At 42.7% G+C, this 25,654-nt stretch overlaps 1 protein-coding gene across 3 annotated transcripts in view; it reads left to right on the top strand.

Moving 5' to 3' along the window:
- DOCK5 (dedicator of cytokinesis 5) overlaps positions 1-25,654 on the top strand; it is a 276,297-nt gene that overhangs the window by 217,821 nt on the left and 32,822 nt on the right. For all 3 annotated transcript variants that reach the window (XM_060410889.1, XM_012118981.5, XM_027964319.3), the window contains 9 exons: positions 675-733; positions 1,050-1,204; positions 2,216-2,301; positions 4,695-4,854; positions 6,705-6,745; positions 7,612-7,702; positions 12,669-12,788; positions 16,101-16,190; positions 17,853-17,957. In XM_060410889.1, coding sequence (XP_060266872.1) covers positions 675-733; positions 1,050-1,204; positions 2,216-2,301; positions 4,695-4,854; positions 6,705-6,745; positions 7,612-7,702; positions 12,669-12,788; positions 16,101-16,190; positions 17,853-17,957 — 907 coding nt within the window. The remainder of the gene's footprint in view (positions 1-674; positions 734-1,049; positions 1,205-2,215; positions 2,302-4,694; positions 4,855-6,704; positions 6,746-7,611; positions 7,703-12,668; positions 12,789-16,100; positions 16,191-17,852; positions 17,958-25,654) is intronic.

Raw genomic sequence — 25,654 nt, 5'->3', positions numbered from 1 at the left:
TTCCTAATTACAAACCCCCCAATGAAATATTAATACCACCTATATACTAAATATATGTTTATGTACTAAATGTATACCTTACTTTATATGCCAAAGCAGTAAGCTTTCTTTTTTTGTCCCCATGGGTCAGTTTTCACCCCTCAGGAGACATTATCAGCCCATTTGAGGATGTATGTCTAGGACTTCGCAGTGTAAGCACTTTAAAGAATGGACTGGTGTGGCTAAGGGTTACTCTAATATAAGTATATACAGGCAGCATGTTTGTTATACATCATTAGCCATATTACCATGTAAGTCATACCTCAGTCATCTTCCTTTTCTTTAGTATTTTATTTATTTATTTTTGCTTAAGAGCAATCAGAGTGTTTCTCACTCTTCTCCCTTCAGTAAGTGTGTTGATCTCACCTTCTCAGTGATTTTTGGCACTTACTTTGCTCCATCTTTTGCTGGACCCCCATCTGTATGTCTGTGTCCCCTCATCTCTGTGTGTATCGGTCTTTTGGGGGCTTATTTACATGTCAGCTGCAGCTCTTCTTGTGATTTTTGCCTCAATATCTACCTTGATTGTGATCTAGAGAACACAGGCTTTCTTTACTCCCCTTATCATTGTATCAGTATTACATGTTCTCATTTCCACCGCACATTTTTCTCCTGGTTTATGATCTTCTTCCTAGATACGGGGACATGAGAAAGGAGATCGGCTTTAGGATCCGGGACATGTGGTATAACCTGGGTAAGTGTACAACCTGATCACCACTCCTTGTGCTCCATGCAGCCCACGATGAAGTCTTTTTCATTTTAATTCCTTTTAATTCAATTAAAATTTCATTTTAATTGCGATTGATTTGTCTGTGTGTTTGGAAGTGCAGGTTGACGTATGGGTTTCTTATGACAATCACGTATTATCAGAATAGAATATTTAGTCACTCACTCCTAAATTGAATTGCTTTACCCACAACTTTTTCTTTTCTTATAGGCCCTGTGGAGGAAAATTGTAGCATTTTACTTCTGGTGAAATTGTTTAATATCCTCACTTCCTTTCATTTCAGGTCCCCATAAAATCAAATTCATCCCATCCATGGTGGGCCCCATTCTGGAAGTCACGTTAACCCCCGAAGTAGAGCTTCGGAAAGCCACCATCCCCATTTTCTTTGATATGATGCAGTGTGAGTTCAATTTCAGTGGAAACGGCAATTTCCATATGGTAAGGAGTGGTGGATCACTTTACTAGTGCATGTAGAATCCAATTCTTTTTTTTTTCCTAATAGAGAATCAGTAGCCTGAACAGTACAAATCAAAGTTATCTAAATCTTCTGTTTTTGCATTTTATTTTGTAAAGCAATTAGACACAGAATTAAGATAGCCCATCTTTGGTCCTGGAAGCAGTCTTTTTGGTACATGTGTTTCCTAAAGCAGCACTCTTATCTCTGGATCATTAAAAAAAATCTGACTTTATGCATTTTAATCCTGTCTCTTGCAACTGTTACAGTGGATTAAGCTTTAGTTTTTGAAGTCTTTAGTTTGGAGACCTTAGTTTGCCTGATACATTTTTCCTGTACTTCAGTTTTCCTATCTATCGATACATAATATATTAGTATCAAAAGGAAGATTTTGCAGCTGTGAAGCTCCGCAAAAGCAATCCCATTGTCAAGACTTCAACAGGAACCAAAAATAAAATGGAAAGTTAAAACCATTAAGCTATTTTTATATGCATAGTTATGATAGGAAAATAATATTTAGGCTAGTTTTCTTTCTGCAATTATAAAGCAAAGGACAAAGTTACACCAGATTGCTTTAGAAAATTTTGACATCGCCTTGGTGCATTTTGGGCTTCTCAGATGGTCCTAGTGGTAAAGAACCCACCTGCCAACGTAGGAGACATAAGAGACCCAGGTTCAGTCCCTGGGTTCGGAAGTTTCCCTGGAGGAGGACATGGCAACCCGCTCCAGTATTCTTGTCTGGAGAATCCCATGGACAGAGGAGCCTGGTGGGCTACAGTCCATGGGGTCACAGAGAGTCGGACACAGCTGAAGCTAGCTAGCTAGCAGGTGCATTATTAATGAGTGATGTGAACTGTGATCATCCTCTGTGTATAGTGAAGAGAGTTCACAATTCTGTAGACGGATGGGTCCTAGTCTAGAATTGTTGTCCGTATGTCTTTCCTGTCCTCTTCTGAGGTTGTGACGTTCTCCTATGAAATTCTGACTGCTTTCAGTTTGAGAATGAGTTGATCACAAAGCTGGACCAGGAAGTAGAAGGGGGCAGAGGAGACGAACAATACAAGGTCCTTCTGGAAAAACTGTGAGTATTTCAGAAACAGAATCTCTAGCTGACGGCATCATTTAGTGATGGATGAAAACAGGCTTCTGCTGCACTTGCAGACCAGTTGAGTAGTCTCAGCATCGCTGGGGTCACCACCACACTGGTTTTCTGTGCGGTGCGTGGAGTTGACACCATCCGCTGCTGCCATTCATTTATCTGCTATGAGTCAGATGTTCATGTTTTCCTGGCTAGCCCGGCCCTCAAGAACAGGGCAGATGGAGGAGAGGGGGAGATCGACTGAGTGGTGATATTTTTCCTAGTGTTTGAATTGCTGAAGTTTAACAAAAGTGCTAGCTCCTCTAATTATGGCTTCAAAACAGTCATTTAAAGGAGAAGGGAAAAACTTTTCAAGGTCCCCTTAAAAATACCTTATGCCCTGGAAAGGATGTCTGGGAACACTAGGTACATTGTCAGTGCTTTGCATTTCCTTCCTTCCAGCCCTAACTCAGCCCGTCCATTCCCTCCCTCTCTGGCACCCTCTGGCCCTTTTACTCTGGCACCCTTTGCATGTATGGAATAACAATATAAAACAGTGTTTTATAAAACAATATAAAAACAGTGTTTCAGAACACTCAGATAAGATTTCCCTGGTGCTCCAGTGGTTAAGAATCTACTTACTAATGCAGGGGACACGGCTTCAATCCCTAGTCTGGGAAGATCCCACATGCCAAGGGGCAACTAAGCCTGTGTGCCACAACTCCTTAGCCCATGTGCCTTGAGCCTATCCTCCTCAGCTAGAGAAGCCACCAAAATGAGAAGCTCTCACACCGCAACTAGAGAGTAACTGACCCCTGCTTGCTGCAACTAGAGAAAGCCCCGAACAGCTATGAAGATCCAGCACAGCCATAAATTAATTTGTTGATTAAAGAATTTTAAGAAACACTTAGATATTAAAGACTGTGCTTCAAATCCCATTTTTTCCACATAGTAGGATTTTGACTGTATTTATGTGATGCCTTTTTTTTTTTTTTTTTTGTCATCTACAATAATAGGATCTGTATTTTGGTGAGGATTTAAATGAGATGATGTATTCACAAAGTATCTGTCGCAGAGCTCATGCTGGATAAATGTGGGCTGTTCTGGTGTTTGTTACTGTTACTACCTGCAGATTTCCCTAGCACCCTAGGTTCTAACTACCCTAACTGTTCGTTTCTTATGTTCTCTGAACTTTTATGGCAAACTTGGTCAACTGTTGATGGAATATGTGCCTAGATCATTCCAGGATTTACGTGCTCTGGGGAAGTGGTAGGCAGTAGACTGAGTTGGGGACAGTGACACTCCCAACTCTATTATTCTCTTTTTTTCGAAAAATTTTTAAGGCTTCAGCACAGAGGATGCTCAGAAATGGAACTGATGACTTGTCTATGTTTTGGAGTTCTAGAAGTCTGTTTTGTAATGGGTGATAAGAACATTGGTTGATCTTTTCATCCTGTACCCATTTGGTCTGCCTGTTTGAGCTTCAAACCTCTCAATTTATCACTTCCTCAGTTCTGATCTCATACAGAAATTAAGTGCCGAAGTTACTCACACATAGAAACACATACCCACAGTGTTTACAAGTGATAAAACTACACTTTAAAAAAATCCTACAGTTGACTTTTCATGTACAGATCTTGTTTTTCCTTCATTCGTTTTGAATCATGAATGCAGAGAAATATGACTGCACCAATCTCCAGTGCTCAAGAGTAATTTTAGAGTCTAATGTAGTGCTTTGAACCCACATTTTGTCTTGTTCACCAAGTTTTCTTCTGTCTAATCTAAGAAGCTCCTATGGAAACTTTGCTCTGTTTGGGTCCAGAGGGAGATAATTTAGACCAAAAGTTTAACTTCTGTTTACTTATTTACACCTGTGCCTTTTTTCCCTGAAAAATAACACTTTTATGTGAAAAGCCACGTGTCTGGATGTATACTAGGTTCCTAGGTTCCTCTAGGCTGGGCATTACTCTGAGACTCTCCAGAGTTCCCTCAGGATGCCTGAGAATAAAGACGGGGAAAAGATGATCCTTTCAAATGAGCAGAGGAATCAGATAGTACACGCAAACCTCTTGGGCAAGCGTTCTCATTTCTGTGGTATAGACAGAAGAAATAGAAATACTTCTATTTAGAAATAGAAGTTCAAAGAAGGGCATCATGGGCTGGGATTCTCAGTGATGGTGGGGCTTGAGCTGCAGACCTAAAGAAAACGCAGAACTTGAGTAACAGCAAAGAGCCTTGTGGGCGAAGGCTCCAGGATAGGAGAACCTGGAGTCATATGAAGGATGTGTGTCTCTTGGTCCAGCGCCACCTGCTGCCAGGACCTTGGGCAGCACTCACAGGTGGCGATGGAATGTAGGTGTGGGACAAGGCATTTTGTCTCCATCTCTGCCCCCCAGGCTCCTAGAGCATTGCCGGAAACATAAATACCTCTCCGGTTCCGGAGAAGTATTCGCGCTCCTGGTCAGCAGCCTCTTAGAGAATCTGCTGGACTACAGAACGATCGTCATGCATGACGAGAGCAAGGAGAACCGCATGAGCTGTACTGTGAATGTGCTGGTATGTACCACACCCCTGGGTCCCCAAGAGGGCAGTGCTAGTGCCCCCGACTGCACAGCTCTAAGTAAACATGGCAGACACGAGGCTCTCTCTTGGCAGACACGAGGCTCTCTCTTGGCAACCTTTCTGAAGTATGTGTCCTGCTGAGTCTAATTGGAATGGCCAAGGGAATTCCCTGGCAGTCCAGTGGTTAGTACTCAGCACCTTCACTGCTGTGGGTTCGGGTTCAATGCCTGGTTTGGGAACTAAGATCTTGCAGGCTATACCACATGGCCAAAAAAAGATAATTGGAATGGCTAACTCAGCTTTGAACTCACAGATAACAACTGCCTCAGACCTTGAGGATAAATATAGAAACAGGAATGGAAAATGCAACAGAAGCTTTTGACTCAGCTCTCTTACAGAAGGCCATGCTCAAACTGTTTCTCTGCATTTTTTTATGATTGCTTTTTTGTTGAAAGTATCAGACATGGATGAAAATGCATTAGAAATGATATACCATGAGTAGAGAATTAGTCCATAAAATCCTCAAAGGGGTAGAACCCCATGGTCTTGCCTTTTCCTAAAAAAGTATAACTGGGACCAAAGACCTCAGAGGTTTAGCAGCCATGGTCTCCTCTGCTTAATATAAACAGAATACCTACCATTTCTGACGCCCTTTTGGCCACCTCATGTGAAGAGTTGACTCATTGGAAAAGACTGATGCTGGGAGGGATTGGGGGCAGGAGGAGAAGGGGACGACTGAGGATGAGATGGCTAGATGGCATCACGGCCTCGATGGACGTGAGTCTGAGTGAACTCCGGGAGTTGGTGATGAACAGGGAGGCCTGGCGTGCTGCGATTCATGGGGTCGCAAAGAGTTGGACACGACTGAGCAACTGAACTGAAGAAAACAGAGTATCAAGTGATTTCGGTATCATGACCTGTTGTCTGTTCACCTTGATTTTCCTCACATTGGTCTTAAAATTCTTCAACTTTTCTTTTTATAAACTGAAACTTTTCCTGGGTCTTCCGTGAGGTCCAGGTTAGGACTGTGCTTCCAATGCAGGGGGCTCGGGTTCTCTCCCTGGTTGGGGAACTAGAATCCCACATACCACATTGTTGTTGTTCAGATGCTCAGTCGTGTCTGACTCTTTGCGACCCCTTGGACTGCAGCACACCAGGCTTCACTGATCTTCACCATCTCCCGGAGCTTGCTCAAACTCATGTCCATCGATTCAGTGATGTCATCCAACCATCTCATCCTCTGTCATTCCCTTCTCCTCCTGCCTTCAATCTTTCCAAGAATCAGGGTCTTTTCAAATGAATCAGCTCTTCACATCAGGTGGCCAAAGTATTGGAGCTGCAGCCTCAGCATCAGTCCCTCCAGTGAATATTCAGGATTGATTTCCCTTAGGATTGACTGGTTTGATCTGCTTGCAGTCCAAGGGACTCTTGAGTATTTCCAGGACCTCAGTTCAAAAGCATCAATTCTTCAGCACTCAGCCTTCTTCATGGTCCAACTCTCAATATCTGTACATGACTACTTGAAAAACCATAGCTTTGTTGGCAAAGTAATGTCTCTGCTTTTTAATATGCTATCTAGGTTTGTCATAGCTTTTCTTTCAAGGAGCAAGAATCTTCTAATTTCATGGCTGCAGTCACTATCTGCAGTGATACAGCATGGCCAAAAAAAGACACCCAAAACAGAATGCTGCCATTTCCTTATTTTGTGGGTATATTCATTAAAGGGAAAGAACAAAGCCTTTGGAAACGTGACACTTGAAAAGTGCAGCTGGCGGTTTGACTGTTTTTGTGGCAAGCTCATCAATAACTTATTTACAGTTGTATTTTGTGTCTTTTTTTTGTAGAATTTTTACAAAGAAAAGAAGAGAGAGGACATCTACATAAGGTAAGCCAAAGGAAATTTCTGCTCTTGCTGTTTGTGTCGTGGATTTATTAATTACTTTTCAAGCAATGATAAACCTGAACACCATCCTTGCTGCTTCGAGAGACACCAAATAGTATGTGAATGTGTTCTCATCCTTCTGAAAAGGTAAACTCTTTAGATCAATACACTAGGAAGTGCGGGGCGAGAATTGTGTCAGGGAAGGATGGAGGACACTCCAGCCAGCTAACCATGCAAAGACATGAAATTCACCCTCTGTCAAGGACTGTTGCCCTGGGTTCAGGAAGCCTTGAACAAACTTGGATGTAAAGCATCTTTCTTGGGGAAAGATTCCTTAGTTCTCATGAGTTTCCCAAAGAGGTCTGGGACATGAGAAACAAATTTAAACACTACTAGCTTAAATGAAGAATACCAAGTAGAATAGAGGGACTAGGAAAGACAGGAAGCAGCACAAAGACTTAAAGAGGGTCCTCAACCCCCTGTGAAGAACTGAACTATGCAGCAGGTGGTGAGCGGCGGGCCAGTGAATGCAGCTCCACGTGTATGTTCAGTGGCACCCCATCGCTCAGCCTGCGTCAGATCAGCACAGGCATTTGATTCTCCCAGGAGCCTGACCCTTACTGTGAACTGTGCAAGTGAGGGATCTAGATTGCAGACCCCTGATGAGAATCACCTGAAACCACCACCTCCCACACCCCATCTATGGAAAAATTGTTTTCCATGAAACTGGTCCCTGGTGCCAAAAACGTTGGGGACTGCTGCCTTACAGGATTAGGAAGTAACTATTCCTGCCACCTGGCTGTGGCATGAGCCGAGTATCCCATCAACTCCCAGGCGGCAGAATGCCTCCTTTCTCCCCTTCTGACCAGGTACTTGTACAAGCTGCGAGACTTGCACCGGGACTGCGAGAACTACACTGAAGCTGCCTACACGCTCCTCTTACATGCCGAGCTCCTGCAGGTGAGTGGATCAGGGAGGCAGTATGTCAGCTGTCCAGCCCGGGGGACCACGTCATATACATGTCATGATTTTGATGGGAAAAGCTCCTATGCAGGGAGGACCCTTGTATCCAAGAGTATTGGTATACCTTCTAAATAGGCAGAGCTACTTAGACCAAGGTTGGGAAAATGTCTGTTATTATTTATTTACTTATTTACTTACTTTTAAGTTTATTTTATGAACTATAGTTGATTGATAATGTTGTGTTGATTTCTTCTGTACAGCAAAGTGCTTTCAGCTCAATTCAGTTGCTCAGTCATGTCCAGCTCTCTGTGACCCCATGGACTGCAGCACACCAGGCTTCCCTGTCTATCACCAACTCCCAGAGCTTACTCAAACTCATGTCTATTGAATCAGTGATGGCATCCAATTATCTTATCCTCTGTCGTCCCCTTCTCCTCCCACCTTCAATCTTTCCCAGCATCAGGGTCTTTTCAACTGAGTTCTTCCGATCACGTGGCCAAACTATTGGGGTTTCAGCTTCAGCATCAGTCCTTCCAGTGAATATTCAGGACTGATTTCCTTTAGGATGCACGGTTGGATCTCCTTACTGTTCAAGGGTCTCTCAAGAGTCTTCTCCAAGACTACAGTTCAAAAGCATCAAGTCTTTAGTGCTCAGCTTTCTTTATAGTCCAGTTCTCACATCCATACATGACTGCTGGAAAAACCAGAGCTTTGACTGGATGGACCTTTGTGGGCAAAGTAATGTCCCTGCTTTTAAATAAGCTGTCTAGGTCAGTCATTTTCTTCGAAGGAGCTAGCGTCTTTTAATTTCATGGCTGCAGTCACCAACTGCAGTGATTTTGGAGCCCCAAAAAATAATGTCTATCACTGTTTCCATTGTTTCCCCATCTATTTCCCATGAAGTGATGGGACCAGATGCCATGATCTTAGTTTTCTGAGTGTTGAGCTTTAAGCAACTTTTTCACTCTTTTACTTTCATCAAGAGACTCTTCAGTTCTTCACTTTCTGCCATAAGGGTGGTGTCATCTGTATATCTGAGGTTATTGATATTTCTCCTGGTAATCTTGAATCCAGCTTGTGCTTCATCCAGCCCAGCGTTTCTCGTGATGTACTCTGCATATAAGTTAAATAAGCAGGGTGACAATATACAGCCTTGATGTACTCTTTTTCCGATTTTGGACCATGGAACCAGTCTGTTGTTCCATGTCCGGTTCTGTCACTTCTTGCGATTTAGTTATACATTTATATATATATATATATATATATATATATATACACACACACACACACACACACACATGCACACACATTTACACATATATACACACATTCTTTTTCATATTCTTTTCCATTATGGTTTATCACAGGATATTAAATAGAACTCCCTGCACTCTGTAATAAGACCTTGTTGTTTTTCCATCCTATATACAATAGTTTTCATCTGCTAATCCCTAACTCCCAATCCATCCCTCCCCTACCCTTCTGCACCCTTAGCAACCACAAGCTTGTTCTCTCTGTGAGTCTGTTTCTGTTTCATAGGTAAGTTCATTTGTGTCGTATTTTACATTCCACATATAAACGACAGCATATAGTATTTGTCTTTCTCTGACTGACTGACTTCACATAGCATGATAATCTCTAGGTTCATCCATGTTGCTGCAAATGGCATTATTTCATTCTTTTTATGGCTGAGTAGTATTCCACTGTATATACATATCATATCATCTTGATTCATCAGTTGACATTTCCGTATCTTGGCTATTGTTTATGATGTTGCTGTAAACATAGGCATGGGTATCATTTATTTAAAACTCCTTAGGAAGCAGAGCACACCTTTCAGGCTGCTAATACACTCTAATTTTTTTTAAAAATGCACACTGATCCATGTGTTTTAAAAAATATGTAAAACTGCAGAGAAGTGACTTGTAAATAAATATAGAACTGTAGAAATACTTTCCTATTTACCTGTCTCACTGAGAAAGTATATTGTGCTGTGGATATAAACACATCTCTCCATTATCAATCTCAAATAATTATTTCCAGCTCTGACAGCTCCTCCAACTTCAGATTCTGTACAAACTGTTCTCTCAACATGAATCTCTGAATGACTAATAGACACCTTGAACTTGGCATGTAAGTAACACAAGCTGTTTCCTCCACTGTCCTCCTGGATTCGTCCCTTCCTCTCCTTTCTCCCCATTTCACTAAAAGGCACCACCATCTACTAAAAGGTACTGGTCATCATCTTTTACTCACATGGTTCCACATTCTCCACAAACAAGAATCATGGACCCTTTGTCCAAAACTTGCCCTCACTTTATCCACTTTTCTTTCTTTTTGAAAATGTTTGAATTTTATTTATCTATTTATTTTTGGCTGTGCTGAGTCTTCGTTGCTGCACAGGCTTTTCTCCGCTTGTGGCGTGCAGGGACCACTCTGGTGGCCGTACACTGGCTTCTCGTTGCGGAGGCTCCTCTTGTTATGGAGCATGGGCTCTCGGGTGCACAGGCTTCAGTAGTTGTGGCTCCTAGGCTCTAGAGCACAGGCTCAGTAGTTGGTGGCAGATGGACCTGCTGTGAGCCAGTGAGATCTTCCTAGATCAGGGATGGAACCTGTGTCTCCTGAATTGGCAGGTGGACTCCTTACCACTGAGCCAGCAGGGAAGCCATCTTTTCTTTTTAATTGAGAAAATTTATGTGACAGCCTTAAGTCTCCAGGAATTATTTACCTACTAGTTGCAAGTTTATATCTGTAAACAGTCTTTCTGCTGTTCCCCACCTGCCAGCCCCTGGTAACCATCATTCTACTCTGTTTTTACAAGTCTAGATTTCTCTGATGCCATATATACATGAGATCATACAGTGCTTGTCTTTCTCTGGTTTATTTCACTTTGTTTGGTGCCCTTAAGGTTCATCCATGTTGGTGCAGATGGCAGGATTTCCTTCTTTTACATGGTGAAGTAATATTGCACTGTGTGTATAAACCACAGTTGTATTCATTCATCCATTGATGGACACTTAAGCTGTACTGTGGCTCTCGTGAGTAATGCTGCTCTGAACATGGGGGAGCAGAGGTCTCTTCCACACTCCCCACGCTACCCATTTTTCTTTATATATATATATATATATTTTTTTTTTTTTAACTTTACTGTATTGGTTTTGCCATACATTGACATGAATCCGCCACGGGTGTACATGAGTTCCCAATCCTGAACCCCCCATTTTTCTTTATCTCCATTGCTGCTGTCCTGGTCCAAATTTCCATTTTTAGCCTCCTCCTACATCTCCCTGCCTCCAGTTTTGTCCCTAGCAATTAATTTTCTTACACAGTTTCAGTTTTGTTTCATACTTAAAGAATACATGTACATTGTTCTAAGGTTTGGAATTAAAAACTGACGTCTTCTGTTTGACAGCTTGCCCTGGGTCAGCCATTCACAGTTCATATTCATGATTGGGGCACCAGAAATCTTACTGGATCAGAGGGGAAAGCTTTTTGACTGTGGGGTGATCAGACACTCCAGTGTCTATACTGCATTGTGGTTGTGGGGTCTTCTCTTGTGGTACAACACTTCTCTTGTGGATTATGGACTCTAGAGCACACAGGCTCGGTAGTTGCGGTGTGCAGACTTAGTTTTTCTGTGGTACGTGGGATCTTAGTTCCCCAACTAGAGATTGAACTGGCGTCCCTTGCATTGGAAGGCAGATTCTTAAGCATTGGACCATCAGGGAAGTCCCAGTGACTGTAGATCTTTTCATTTTTGCTGCTCAGAAAGTTAAACTCTCCTATCCTGGTATAAGGTGGCATGTGTGGATGCCACTTCTTCCCCTGTATAGCTACTCAATAAGGATATTGCTTATGAAGCACAGTTCAGTTTCATCATTGGTATGAGAGCTCATCTTTATCATGTACTGAATCACTATATGGAGAGTCAAGGGAACCTCTTTCAAGATTTTATGTATTTTGCATGGGTGTCTGTTGGATAATGCACCAGAACCACACCGTTTTAATTATCAATTCTTTATAACATGTTTTATGACCTGGTAGTTACTCTTTATTCCTCTTCTTTTTCAGAGTTTTCCACCTTATTCCTTTCTGTTTATCTTTGCATATGGACTTTGGAATCATGAAATTTAAAAATTAATTTAGGGAGAATTTCCATGATTATGAAATAGCACTTTCTTATCCAAAAGCCTGGTATGACTTTCCATTTGTTCAGATCTGCTTTTGTGCCTTCCCATGGTGTGTTAACATTTTCTGTGTAAATGTTATGTTAATCTCTAGATAGCTTCTCTTTCTAAGGTAATTATGATAAAATACATATAATGTAAAATTTACTATCCTATGCGTGTATAAGTACAGTTGAGTGGCATTAAGTACATTTGCATGATTGCGCCTGAATATCCAGTCATTTTGAATTTATTCTTATTGGTATCTTTTCTTCCGTTATCTTAATTATCTCTAAATTATTTCCAAATATGTTATTTTTTATCCCACTACTTAATTCTCTCATCAGTTGTGGTAGGTGTTTAGTAGGCACCTTTGTGAAGAGATTGATTATGAAGAATACAACTACTGCTTTCACATGATAGTTTTTTTTTAACCCCCTTTTCTTCATTTTTATGCTTTGATATCTTTTTTTTTACCTGGTTGTATGAATGGTGACCTCCAGCAAGACCACAGTCATGCTGGTTGGCAGCCTCGCCTCATTCCTGACCCTCATGGAATGCCTTCAGTATTTGTCCATCTGGCATGACACTTGTTTGTTTTGAAGCTGCTGTGTGCGTGTGTGTGTGTGTATGCAATTTTTGTGTTTAGTGAATCATTGAAAATGTGGATGAATCAGATATGTACAGATATTTCTGTGAAGGTTTTCAATTGAATGTTTGTTTGCATTCGTCCCCTTTAATTAATTAAATGAATGGTGCTGCACTCATCTCTGGTGTTGCCTTTGTGTGTTTTCCAGTGGTCTGACAAGCCCTGTGTGCCCCATTTGCTTCAGAGGGACAGTTACTATGTGTACACCCAGCAAGAGCTTAAAGAGAAGCTGTATCAAGAAATCATATCATATTTTGACAAAGGCAAGGTCAGTGTTGGGGAGGGGGGTCAAAGGGGGAAATGACTGCCACGCTTACTACATTACAGTTCTGATCCTTACCAGCCTGAGTTAGTGCAGGGCCCACAGGTTAAGGGCACAGTTCCCAACAAGTCAGCCCAAACTTAAAACTAGAGTTAGTGCAGGGCCCACAGGTTAAGGGCACGGCTCCCAACAAGTCAGCCCAAACTTCAGATGCCAGCTGCAAGTGCAAGAGTCCCCATGCCACCCACAAATCACATGGATGTTGGTTCTGGCGAGGCCAGTCCCCATTCTCAGACTGTCTACGTGCCTACCATAAGTCACCTCACTAGTATCAATTCCCATGTCTCCTGAGGGGTCCACTGTGAACTACAAAGATACTTCTATCACTGGGGAGACTCAAGAGTTTAGAAGCTCCTTCCCAGGAACGCAAGACAAAAACCAGACAAATTCTTTATTATGCAGCAGTGACCCCAAACTTACTCTTTACTATTCCCATGTATATCTTTGAATTCAGAGGGGGCTGGATATTTTTAATGGGTGAGAAAATGAGTAGATAAATTAAGGTAAGAAAGTGTGAGTCACTCAGTCATGTTCGACTCTTTGCAACCCCATGGACTGAAGCTCTCCAGGCTCCTCTGTCCATGAAATTCTCCAGGCACGAATCCTGGAGTGGGTTGCCATTCCCTTCCCCAGGCAATCTTCCTGACCAGAGGTTGAACCCCAGTCTCCTGAGTTGCAGGCAGATTTTTTGCCTCTGAGCCACCAGGGAAGCCCAAGGTAAGAAAGGCAATAAATAAGGATCACGTATGTGGAGGACACTTAACATAATGGAGAATACAGTGAACAGCCGAGAGCCCCACTCTCATAGCCATAGTTGTACCTTTTAAATACTACTGAAGGCCAGGAGCTGGTCCTATCACTATCAGTGCATTCTTAAGATGTTGTTGGCTAACACCTGGGGCATTTGCCATCCCTAGGTCACTCCTTGCCTCACATCGTAGACTGCACGTAACAAGCAACTTAAATCCTACAAGGGAAAGTAAAATAAACATGTAAACAAGGCCACCAAGTCATGAAATCTCTGATCTGGAGAAAACATGTCCAGCTGGAAGGCTTTTAAATTTAAAATTGAAAAAGAAAAGAAAATGCTTAGGTAGTGGGGGAAGAAAATACTACCAAAACAGGAAGGATTGCCAGATTTGACTCTTTTTAAGAGCCTGCTACTTTCAGCCACCACTGTTTTACCAGTGGAACCTGTTGATCAAATAAATGGGTCAAATAAATATAATGATAAAATAACTACCACCCGTTTAGTGCAAGTTACTATTTTGGGTGATTTCCAGACTGTTTCTAATTTAATTCTTGCTCTAACCCTGTAATATCGATCCTATCTCTGTTTTACAGATAAAGAACTTGAGGTGCGCAGAACAAATGTATTTGCTCAGACTTTGTGGTCTCTGCACTCCTTTACTCTCTTAAAAATCACTGAAGAACCCCAAGAGCTTTTGTTCATGTGGGCTATGTCCATTAATGATTTTATTCTTTGAAATTAAAAAAAAAATTTAAGTATTTTTTCTTTTAACAACAATAATAAGCTTATATCCTGTTAATATAAATCATATCTGTTTATGAACAATGACCGTATTTTCCAAAAAATAAGTGATAGGACATTTTTGCAAATCTCTTTATCATCTGGCTCCATAGAAACAGCAGGATTCAAATATCCATCTCGACATCCAATCTGTTGTGACATCACACGTCCTGTAGCCGCTGGGAAACTCCACTGTAGACTTATAAGGGCATGAGCATAGAAAAAGGCAAATAGGGACTTCCTGGTGGTCCAGTGGCTAAGACTCCATGCTCCCAATGCAGAGGCTACAGGTTCAGTCCTTGGTCAGGGAACTAAATCCCACACGCACGACTAAAGATTCTGCATGCCACAACTAAAACCCGATGCAGACAAATACATAAACATTTAAAAGAAAATAAAGGCAAATAGTATTTGTATTAAGAACATGGTTTGACCTCATGGACCCCATGAAAGGGTCCTGGGGACTCCCAGAGACCAGGCAGGGACCACACTTTGAGAACCTCTCTGCTAGGCTATCTTCCTATCTCTTCATAGCTTAGCATTTGGCGAGTAAGGAGTGAACTGGGCCCCATGGTACTGTTGACTGGCCTCCTGCATCAGTTCTAGCTGAGCTGGAATGGTCTCCGTTTGGCACATTTCAGAGCCTTTTGAGTGATCCAGGCCCAGAGATTTCAGAAGGGACAAATTTGGCAAATGATGACATTAGAAGATTTCATTTTAAAGTGTTGTACAACTCTGTGTGAATTGCACATACAGTCCTTCAGCAGCCAGAAGCAATGGACCATAGTGCCTGGTTAAGACTGAAATAGGACATGTCCAGATGCTGTGTTATTAATAGTATCCAGCTGAGAGGCATTTTATGAAAAACCAAAGTGAACACAGGCTCATCAATCTGGGATACTAGCCTCAGATGCCGAGTATGTGCGTTTGGCTGTAACTTGCTTGGTCATAAGTGCTCTAAGGCAGGGGTCCCCAACCTGTGTGACCTAATACCTGATGATCTGAAGTGGAGCTGATGTAATAAATAATAGAAATAAAGTGCACAAGAAATGTAATGCACTTGAATAATCCCAAAACCAACCCCCTCCCTGATCCATGAAAAAATTGTCTTCCACAAAACCAGTTCCTGGTGCCAAAAAGGTTGGGGAGCACTTTTCTAAGGCATTTCCTAAAGCTGTCTTTGACCAAGTAGGTAGTTTAGTTATAAATAGCAAATCAGTGCCCTGAATTGGAGAAGTAGTTTCCCAAATTCCACAAAACAGTACAGTCAGACTTTCATACCCCTGCCTCCTCCCAAACAGCCTAACTCAGAAGAAACACACACGCATACGCCCAGAACCAGAGCCCATGCCTGTTTCCCTTCCCCTCCAACAAGATTTCCATGCTCCCAAGACCTAAGCTTCAAAACTGGTTCCCCTCCGCTTTCAGTGGTCTTTAGTGCTTTGTTCTTTCAACTAAGCATTGCTTTTCAGGGGGACACATGGTGTTCTTCTTGTTCTTGCAGACAGAATAGAAAATGCCCCCTGGCAGAGCAGCCAGGGTACAGTGGATTTATGATGTCAGAAACCAGGGTTGATCCGAGCAGTGAGGCACGGGGGGTATATCCACTGAAACTGAACCCACCTGACTCCTTAGTCATTGCCCAGTGACTCTGGAATGGCTTCTGCTGCTGGGTCAATGACTGCTTTGTTCTCCACTTGTAACCCTCCTTTTCTTTTTTTCTGAAGATGTGGGAGAAGGCAATCAAGCTGAGCAAAGAGTTGGCGGAGACGTACGAGAGCAAAGTTTTTGACTATGAGGGCCTGGGCGATCTCCTGGTGAGTCTGAATCAGAAGATGTCTTTCCTCCTGCAGAGGAGCTGAGCATAGTGGTCATGAAAATGGTGTTATAGGTGTAAGAAAGTCAGCACAAATGATGTTTTCTATGAGGGAAAAAGTACACCTTGCATGGATTAAAAATGAAGAAAGATGAGATCTAAAAGCTATCATCAGTATTTCTCCAGAGTATCCCTAATAGGGCGCTCAGGACTGCTATCTGCAGCCCTCTCTACTGTGTGCCTTTTGCTGCTCTGTGGACCCTTCATGTCCCTAATCGAGCTTCCCTTTCCCCTCTCGGTTACTCTGCCTTCCATGAGACTGTCCATGCTTCCGATGTCTTCTGACATCTGTTCATAGAGTTACTTGTCCTATAGTCCGCATCCTCAGAGCTGTGAACCTTTTCCATGCCCAGTAGGAGGCCAACACAAAATGACACTGGGTCATTTTTAGTAGAAGGGTCACAAAAGGTCAGGCCACCCACTGTCATGTCAAAATTTGAGGACATAATTGTCACAATCATTTTGAAAAATATTTGTCACTGTATATGGTACCTGCTCCTGCCATCATGCAAAGAGTCACATAGGAATTTCAGAAACTAAATTAAGCTCAAGTGTGAGTAATGTTACATATTAACTTTCTAAGAAAACATTGTGATAGAAACCTTTTACGGAGATAGTGTAGTAATACAGTCATGCTAACACCATTGTGTATGTGGCGGGGGTACCACTGTCTAAGTCCCCAGGTCTGGATGCCTATTTTGCTTCCTTTAAACCTGAAGCTTGGGACTTCCCTCCTGGCCCAGTGGTTAAGACTCCACACTTCCAGTGCAGGGAACACTGGTTCCATCCCTGGTCAGGGAGCTAAGATCTGACATGCCATATGGTATAGCCAAAAAATATTATTTTTAAAGCTGACCATGTTCCCACTGGCCAGAAAGCCTCTCTCCAGGGGGAAAGTTAAGAATGACACCAGATATTGAAAAACAGAACATCATCACCACCTTCTGGGTACTTGTAGCTGAACCAAGGACTTAATTCTAAACCACCTGCGTGAACTGGAAGGTTCTCTCTTTCTTTCCTCCTGTGTCTCTGTTCCAATGTAACCACCCACCTGAATCCCAAAAAGTGCTTCTTCACCTTTTAGGGGTCCCGAACCCCTTTAAGCAACTGGTGAAAGCGAAAGCCTGCTTTGTCCACAGATGAAATGCACATACGTTTGTCCTTCTGCATAAAACAGCAAGGAATCCCAGGGCTTCCCAGGTGGTAAAGTATCCACCTGCCATTGCAGGAGACATGATTTCGATGCCTGGGTTGGGAAGATCCCCTGGAGGAGTAAATGGCAACCCACTTCAGGATTCTTGCCTGGGAAATCCTATGGACAGAGGAGCCTGGCGGGCTACAGTCCATGGAGTCACAGAATCGGACATGACTGAGCATCCAGCACAGGGATTTCCAGGCCCTCTTAGGCCCATTCATAGACACAGGCCCAAAACCCTCGATCCAACAGAAGGATAAGTATTTGGCTCACAAGATGTTTTCCAAAAACCTTTCATTTCTTTGTGTTACATAGGAAACAACAAAGCAAAGAGCCTGAACTTTTTTTTTCCCCCCTCTGACGATGCCCTTGTAACCTCCCCACGAAATGTCTTGTTTTGTCTTCCAGAAAAAAAGAGCCTCGTTCTATGAGAACATCATTAAGGCCATGAGGCCTCAGCCCGAGTACTTTGCTGTTGGCTACTACGGACAGGGCTTCCCTTCTTTCCTGCGGGTAAGACGCTCGAGGGTGGTCTCCCTGGCCATTGAGCCATGCAGTCGGAGGAGGGAAGGTCTTCATCTCTTTTCCAGATGGGTCTAGTGTGTTAGCAGCTGGAGCCCTGTGTTCTCACTGTGGGTGGTCAGGGAGGAAAACCACTTCCTGAGCGCCTGGTCTCTTCACCCCCTGGCTGCCTTTGGTATTCTGGCAGCTCTTTTGCAAAATGACTTTTCCCAGGTGGAGTGAAAAAAGGAAAAACAGAACCATCCTCTCTGCTGGTCTGCCGCTGTGGGTCAGGCTAGGGGAAGGTGTGGATTGATGTATCTCATTGTTTATTTGATTTCCAGCCAGGGCTAGTTTGAAAACAAATATTCCCCAGGACAAGACTGTAAAAGTTGCACAAAAATCAAACCAGTTTTGTTGTAATAGTGAGAAGGACCATGTTTATCTTCCTTCTCAGAAATTTTTTATCATGCGATACTGATTTTACAATCTCAAAACCAAACCTAAAAAAAAGCTTCCTATTTTCTCCCACAGAAAAGAAGCCTCTTTTAGTGCTGAGCTATGTTTTAAATATATATTGGCCATCTTCCTTCCCCTAATTTAAAAAGACAAAAAGGACAGGAAAATACATTGCTTACATTGTCTACTAAGGAAATAGTTCATTCATTCATTCAGTAGCTGTGTGGCAAGAGCCTACTGTGTGCCATTCCAGTATTTTTGCCTGCAAAATCCCATGGACAGAGAAGCCTGATGAGCTACAGTTCACACGGTGGCGAGTAAGTCAGGCTCGACTTAGCGACTCAACACCACCACTGTGTGCCAGACATTAGAGATACAGTGCTGACGATAACCAGACGTGGTCCTTGCTCTCATGAATTTTACACCCTAATGGCTGAGTTAATTAAATAACCACATAAATGAATATAAAATTCAAACTGACCAAGACAGGTATACTGTACTAGGCAGGCTGGTTAAGCAAGTAGTATATATACAAGTCAAATAAAAACCTATGTTGGCATGAAAATGGTATGTGATTGTTTATAGCACCATTACTCATAATCACTGAGGATTAGATACAGCCCAGAAGTCCCTGAGCTGCTGAAGGGATCAACGAAGTGTGGGATAGCCATGCGGTAGAATACTGCTCAAGAAAGGAAAGGAGTAAGCTCCTGATACACACAACATGGGGATGAATCTCAGATGCATTGTGCTGAGTAAAAGAAGTTTGACCTTAAAACCAACATATTCTACAATTTTATTTATACAGCATTCTGCCTAAGTCAGTACTTTTTCTAGGGGTAGAAAACAGATCAGTGGTTATCTGGTAATTGGAGCCAGGGGGGAGTTTGACCTGCAGAGAAACATAGGGAAGTTTTTGATGGTGATGAAACCACTCTGAATCTTAATTGTAGTTGTGGTTATGTCTGTTACCACTGGCAGAATTTTACACTAAGCGGGTAGATTTTACTGTGTCAGTTATACCTAAATTTTTTTTAAGAGTCAGGAAAGACTTCCCAGAAAACTTCTGCTTCAGCTGTGATTTAAAAGATGAACTGAAAGTTAAGAGGTAAAGGGGATGAGAAAAAGCATTCCAGGCAGAGGAAAGAGCAGTCAAGAGTGTGGCAGGCGCTAGAAGTGACAGACCAGTGCTGTGGGAAGAGAGGGATTCAGAAGTGGGCAGGTGAGGTGAGACAGGAAGCAGGGGAAGAGCGTGTCGGGCCTTGAGTTTCCATATCCTGTTTTGTCAGCATCCTGAGAGCAGTGGGGAGCCAGTGCCCATTTTTTGTGTTGGCGAGGTCATCTGGCTTTGGTATAGAGAATGGATGAGACGTGCATATAGACCATGGCAGATACTCAGGGAAGAGATGACAGCCAGCCTTGGGAAATGGCTTTAGAGAGAAGTGGAAAGATGTGATGGAGACGAAGTAACAGTATTTGATGACTGATGGGATTAGGGTGAGAAAAAGAGGGATGTGGTAAGAATGATTCCTTGCTCTCTGGTCTGCGTAATTGGTGGGGCAGTGGAGCCGTCCACTAAGATAGCAATGCTGGGAAAGCACAGTTATGGAGGAGAGTGAATCCACTCATTGAATAAGTATTTATTGATCTTTTATTGTGGTGCTTGCTGGAATAAAGGCCTGGGCATGCGTGCTCAGTAGTGTCAGACTCATTGCAACCCTGGGGACTGTAGCCTGCCAGGCTCCTCTGTCCATGGAATTCTGCAGGCAAGAATACTGGAGTGGGTTGCCATTCACTTCTCTTCGGAATCTTCCCAACCCAGGGGTGGAACCCAGGTCTCTTGCGTTGCAGGTGGATACTTTACCATCTGAGCCACAAGGGAAGCCCACAGGCCTGGGGGCCAAAACAAATCCAACTTCCTGAAATTGTAGAGCTTATATTCTGGAGGGACAGGTAAATAAAAAAATACTAAGGTGGGTAAGTAAAATATTGAGTATGTCTGATGGGCTAGAACAATGCCTCATACAGGGTAGACACTCAGCAAGTATTGTATAGAAAATATGTCAGGGGAAGTGAATAGAGAGACTGATGATGGGGGTGGAGTTGCAATCTTTTTTAAAAAATTATTGTTTGTGCTGGGTCTTAGTTGCAGCATGCAGATTCTGCAGCAGATGGAATCTGGTTCACTGACCAGGGATGGAACCTGGGCCCTTCACTTTGGGAGTGCAGAATCTTAGCCACTGGACCACCAGGGAAGTCCCTAGAGTTGCAATTTTAAACAGAGTGAATAGGAAAGACTTCAGTAAGAAAGTGACTTCAGAATAAAACCATGAAAGAAGTGAGGGACTAAGCCAGACAGCTCTCATGAGGGGGCCAAACAGTGAGAACAGCAGGTTCATAAGCCATGAGGCTGGAGAAGCACATGAAGAAAACAGGGCAGGCAGAGAACAGGGTCAGAGAGCTGTGGGTACTGCCTTGCAGAGGGGTTTTTGGCATCTTTTCAAGGTTGTAAAAGTTTGATTTTAGACATACTCCATGTGAGGTAGATTTGAAACATCCAAAAAAATTTGAGTGAACAATTTGATAATGTGGATCTGGAATGCAAAGGAAAGCTCCAGGCTGGATATAAAAGATGGTGGGTTATTTTACGCATCATTAACACTAGTTGTGTATAAGGCAGACTAGGGAGTCAAGAGATACGTGAAGTAACAGGCAAATTTGGCCTTGGAGTACAGAATGAAGCAGGGCAAAGGCTAACAGAGTTTTGCCAAGAGAAAGCACTGGTCATAGCAAACACCGTCTTACAACACAAGAGAAGACTGTACCCATGGACATAGCCAGATGGTCAACAGTGAAATCAGACTGATTATATTCTTTGCAACCAGAGATGGAGAAGCTCTATACAGTTAGCAAAAACAAGACTGGGAGCTGACTATGGCTCAGATCATGAACTCCTTATTGCCAAATTCGTACCTAAATTGAAGAAAATTGGGAAAACCACTAGACCATTCAGGTATGACCTAAATCAAATTCCTTACAATTATACAGTGGAAGTGACAAATAGATTCAAGGAGTTAGATCTGATAGACAGAGTGCCTGAAGAGCTATGGACAGAGGTTTTTGACATTGTACAGGAGGCAGTGATCAAGACCATCCCCAAGAAAAAGAAATGCAAAAAGGCAAAATGGTTGTCTGAGGAGGCCTTACAAATAGCTGAGAAAAGAAGAGAAGCTAAAGGCAAAGAAGAAAAGAATAAACCTATTTGAATGCAGAGTTCCAAAGAAGAGCAAGGAGAGATAAGAAAGCCTTCCTCAGTGATCAATGCAAAGAAATAGAGGAAAACAATAGAATGGGAAAGACTAGAGATCTCTTCAAGAAAATTGGAGATACCAAGGGAACATTTCATGCAAAGATGGACACAGTAAAGAACAGAAATGGTATGGACCTAATAGAAGCAGAAGTTACTAAGAAGAGGTGGCAAGAATATACAGAAGAACTATACAAAAAAGATAGTCATGACCCAGATAACCATGATGGTGTGATCCCTCACCTAGAGCCAGACATCCTGGAATGCAAAGTCAACTGGGCTTTAGAAAGCATCACTACAAACAAAGCTAGTGGAGGTGATGAAATTCCAGTTGAGCTTTTTCAAATCCTAAAAGATGATGCTGTCAAAGTGCTACATTCAATATGCCAGCAAATTTGGAAAACTCAGCAGTGGCCACAGGACTGGAAAAGGTCAGTTTTCATTCCAATCCCAAAGAAAGACAATGCCAAAGAATGCTCAAACTGCCACACAATTGCACTCATCTGACACACTAGCAAAGTAATTCTCAAAATTCTCCAAGCCAGGTTTGGTTCAGTATGTGAACCGTGAACTCCCTGATGTTCAAGCTGGTTTTAGAAAAGGCAGAGGAACCAGAGATCGAATTATCAACATCCGCTGGATCATCAAAAAAACAGAGTTCCAGAAAAACATCCACTTCTGCTTTATTGATTACGCCAACACCTTTGACTGTGTAAATCACAGTAAACTGTGGAAAATTCTTAAAGTGATGGGCACACCAGACCACCTAACCTGCCTCTTGAGAAATCTGTATGCAGGTCAAGAAGCAACCATTAGAACCGTACATGGAAGAACAGACCGGTTCCAAATCAGGAAAGGAGTATGTCAAGGCTGTATATTGTCACCCTGCTTATTTAACTTATGTGCAAATTACATCATGCAAAATGCCAGGTTGGATGAAGCACAAGCTGGAATCAAGGTTGCTGGGAGAAATGTCAGTAACCTCAGGTATGCAGATGATACCACCCTTATGGCAGAATGTGAAGAGGAACTAAAGAGCCTCTTGATGAAAGTGTAAGAGTAGAGTGAAAAAGCTGGTTTAAAACTCAACATTCAGAAAACTATGATCATGGCATTCAGTCCCATCACTTCATGGCAAATAGATGGGGAAACAATGAAAATAGTGGCAAACTTTATTTTTTTGGCCTCCGAAATCACTGCAGATGGTGACTGCAGCCATGAAAGTAAAAGACACTTGCTCCTTAGATGAATAGCTATGAACAGCCAAGACAGTCTATTAAAAAGCAGAGACATTACTTTGCTGACAAAGGTCCGTCTAGTCAGAGGCACGGTTTTTCCAGTTATCATGGATGGATGTGAGAGTTGGACTATAAAGAAAGCTGAGCGCCAAAGAATTTCTGCTTTTGAACTGTGGTGTTGGAGAAGACTCTTGAAAGTCCCTTGGACTGCAAGGAGAGCCAACCAGCCCATCCTAAAGGAAATCAGTCCTGAAAATTCATTGGAAGGACTGATGTTGAAGCTGAAACTCCAATACTTTGACCACCTGATACAAAGAACTGACTCACTGGAAAAGACCCTGATGGTAGGAAAGATTGAGGGCAGGAGGAGAAGGGGACAACAGAGGATGAGATGGTTGGATGGCATCACCAACTCAATGGACAGGAGTTTGGGCAAGCTCTGGGAGTTGGTGATGGACAGGGAAGCCACATGTGCTGCAGTCCTTGGGGTTGCAAAAAGTCGGACACGACTGAGCAGCTAAAGAGAGGGAAACAAGTAGGGGATCTGGGATGGAGCCTGGCAGTAGGTTCTGATCTTAAATTTGCTGTCGTTCTTGATGCTCTGGAGAAGGGAATGGCTACCCAGTTCAGTGGCAACCCACTCCAATATTATTCGTGCTTCCCTGTTGGCTCAGCCTGTAATGTGGCCTGCAGTGTGGGAGATAGCATGTGATTCCTGGGTCAGGAAGATCTCCTGGAGAAGGAAATGGCTTGCCACTCCAGTATTCTTGCCTGGAGAGTTCCATGGACAGTGGTGCCTGGTAGGCTACGATCCATGGAGGCCATAAAGAGATGGACACAAGTAAGTGACTAACACAGGATAAGATATTGATAGCTAGTACACTTATTACATATGATTATTAGTTCACATGGAATAATGGTTATAAACTTAGTGGCAGCAGTGATTCAGTGAAAATAAGAAGTCTAGACTTTCAGGTTGAAAAAGTGAGTCTGAACCATCATCTGAGTACCTGTGATTTTGACCAGATCTTATAACCATCAAGTCTTAGTTTTCTGACCTGGACATTAGAAAAATAAGGTCCACATTGCAGGGCTGATTTGAGAATGAAATGAATATTAGATGGGAGTTCTTATGAACTGTATAGGAGTTTGTAGATGTTGTGTGTTATTGACGTGTACTGAAAAATAGAGAATCCACATGAATGATGTAACCTGAGTGCCCTTCTGTGTTATGGAGTATTTCATCCAAACTCAGAATGTATAAGTTTCTCCTCCTCTGCCCTGGCCCCCAGCAGAGGGGGGCCCATCTGTTTCTGTCACTGGTTTCTATCACTGGCGCCACTGTTCTTCCTTCCCTGAGGCTGTCATCTGAGAATTCTGACGCATTCCCCCGTCTCTTTGCTTTTTACCAAATACCACAGGCTCCAACACCCGATGCCTCAGCTTCTCTTTCTCACGTGGACTCCTGCTGCAGTTCCCTACAGCTGGACACGTTAGGCTGACGGCACTTCTTCCTTCATCACATTGTGCCTTCCTACCAGAACCTCCAGCGAATTCCCAACCTTTGGACCATTGACCTGTCTTTCAAAGCCTTTCATGTTCTAACACATCCAAACACCCTTCTTTTTTAAAAAGTAGTTTATTTTTAGCTGTGCTGGATCTCTGTTGCTGCTCTCAAGCTTTCTCTAGTTGCAGTGGGCAGGGGCTACTCTTCATTGCGGTGCGTGGGCTTCTTTGCAGCGACTTTGCTTATTATGGAGCACCAGTTCAGTAGTTGTGATGCACAGGCCTAGTTGCTCCGCAGCACATGGGATCTTCCCGGACCAGGTCTTGAACCCATGTACCCTGCCTAAGCAGGCGGATTCTTAAGCACTGAACCACCAGGAAGTCTCAAGAACATTTCTTCTACCTGCTCTCAGTACTTTTTGCCTGGTTGTCCTCCCCTCTCCTTTTCTCATCTAACCCTATCTCTCCATCTCTACCCAGTCAAGTCCCGAGTGTGCCTTAAACCCTCTCCTTCAGGTTGAGCACCTTTGTGTTGAGCTCCTGCTTCTCTGGTTTTCTCCACAGTTGTCATACCCTTAGTGTTTTCTTATATTCCAATCCCTAGCTCACCATAGTTCTGCCTGAATGATGAAATCTCATATTGCAACATCAGTCACGTAAATCTCTCCCAGCTTGGAAACATTTAATCATCAATTCCAAAAGACTGGGCAGTTTTCATGGCCCTCTATGTTGGGCCTAGAGGTTTATTGCCTTCAAGATACTTAAATTACCAAAATTATTTCATTAACTTACTCGTTTACTTGTTCTCTGTGTCTTTCCACCAGAGCAAGGTCAGCATTTTACCCCTAGCATTTAGCAGATCTCATTTGCTCAATACATGCTTAGTGTATGGCTATACAAGTGATTTTTAAAACTTTTTCTCCTGATTGATTTTTTTATTGAAGTAGATTTGCTTTTCAATGTTGTATTAGTTTCTGCTGTAGAGCAAAGTGAATCAGCTATATGTATAAATAAATCCCCTCTTGTTTAGTTTCTGTTCCCATATATATCATTACAGAGTATTGAGTAGAGTTCCCTGTGCTATACAGTAGGTCATTATTAGTCATCTATCTTATATGTCAGTATGTCAGTCCAGACATGTATATGTCGGTCGCAATCTTCCAGCCCCTCCTACTTCCCCTCCCCCTTGGGTGTCCATA

The sequence above is a fragment of the Ovis aries genome, chromosome 2, assembly GCF_016772045.2.
Source record: "Ovis aries strain OAR_USU_Benz2616 breed Rambouillet chromosome 2, ARS-UI_Ramb_v3.0, whole genome shotgun sequence".
Taxonomy (NCBI): domain Eukaryota; kingdom Metazoa; phylum Chordata; class Mammalia; order Artiodactyla; family Bovidae; genus Ovis; species Ovis aries.
The sequence above is the reverse complement of the archived record's forward strand: the minus strand, read 5'-3'. Positions and strand labels throughout refer to the sequence as shown.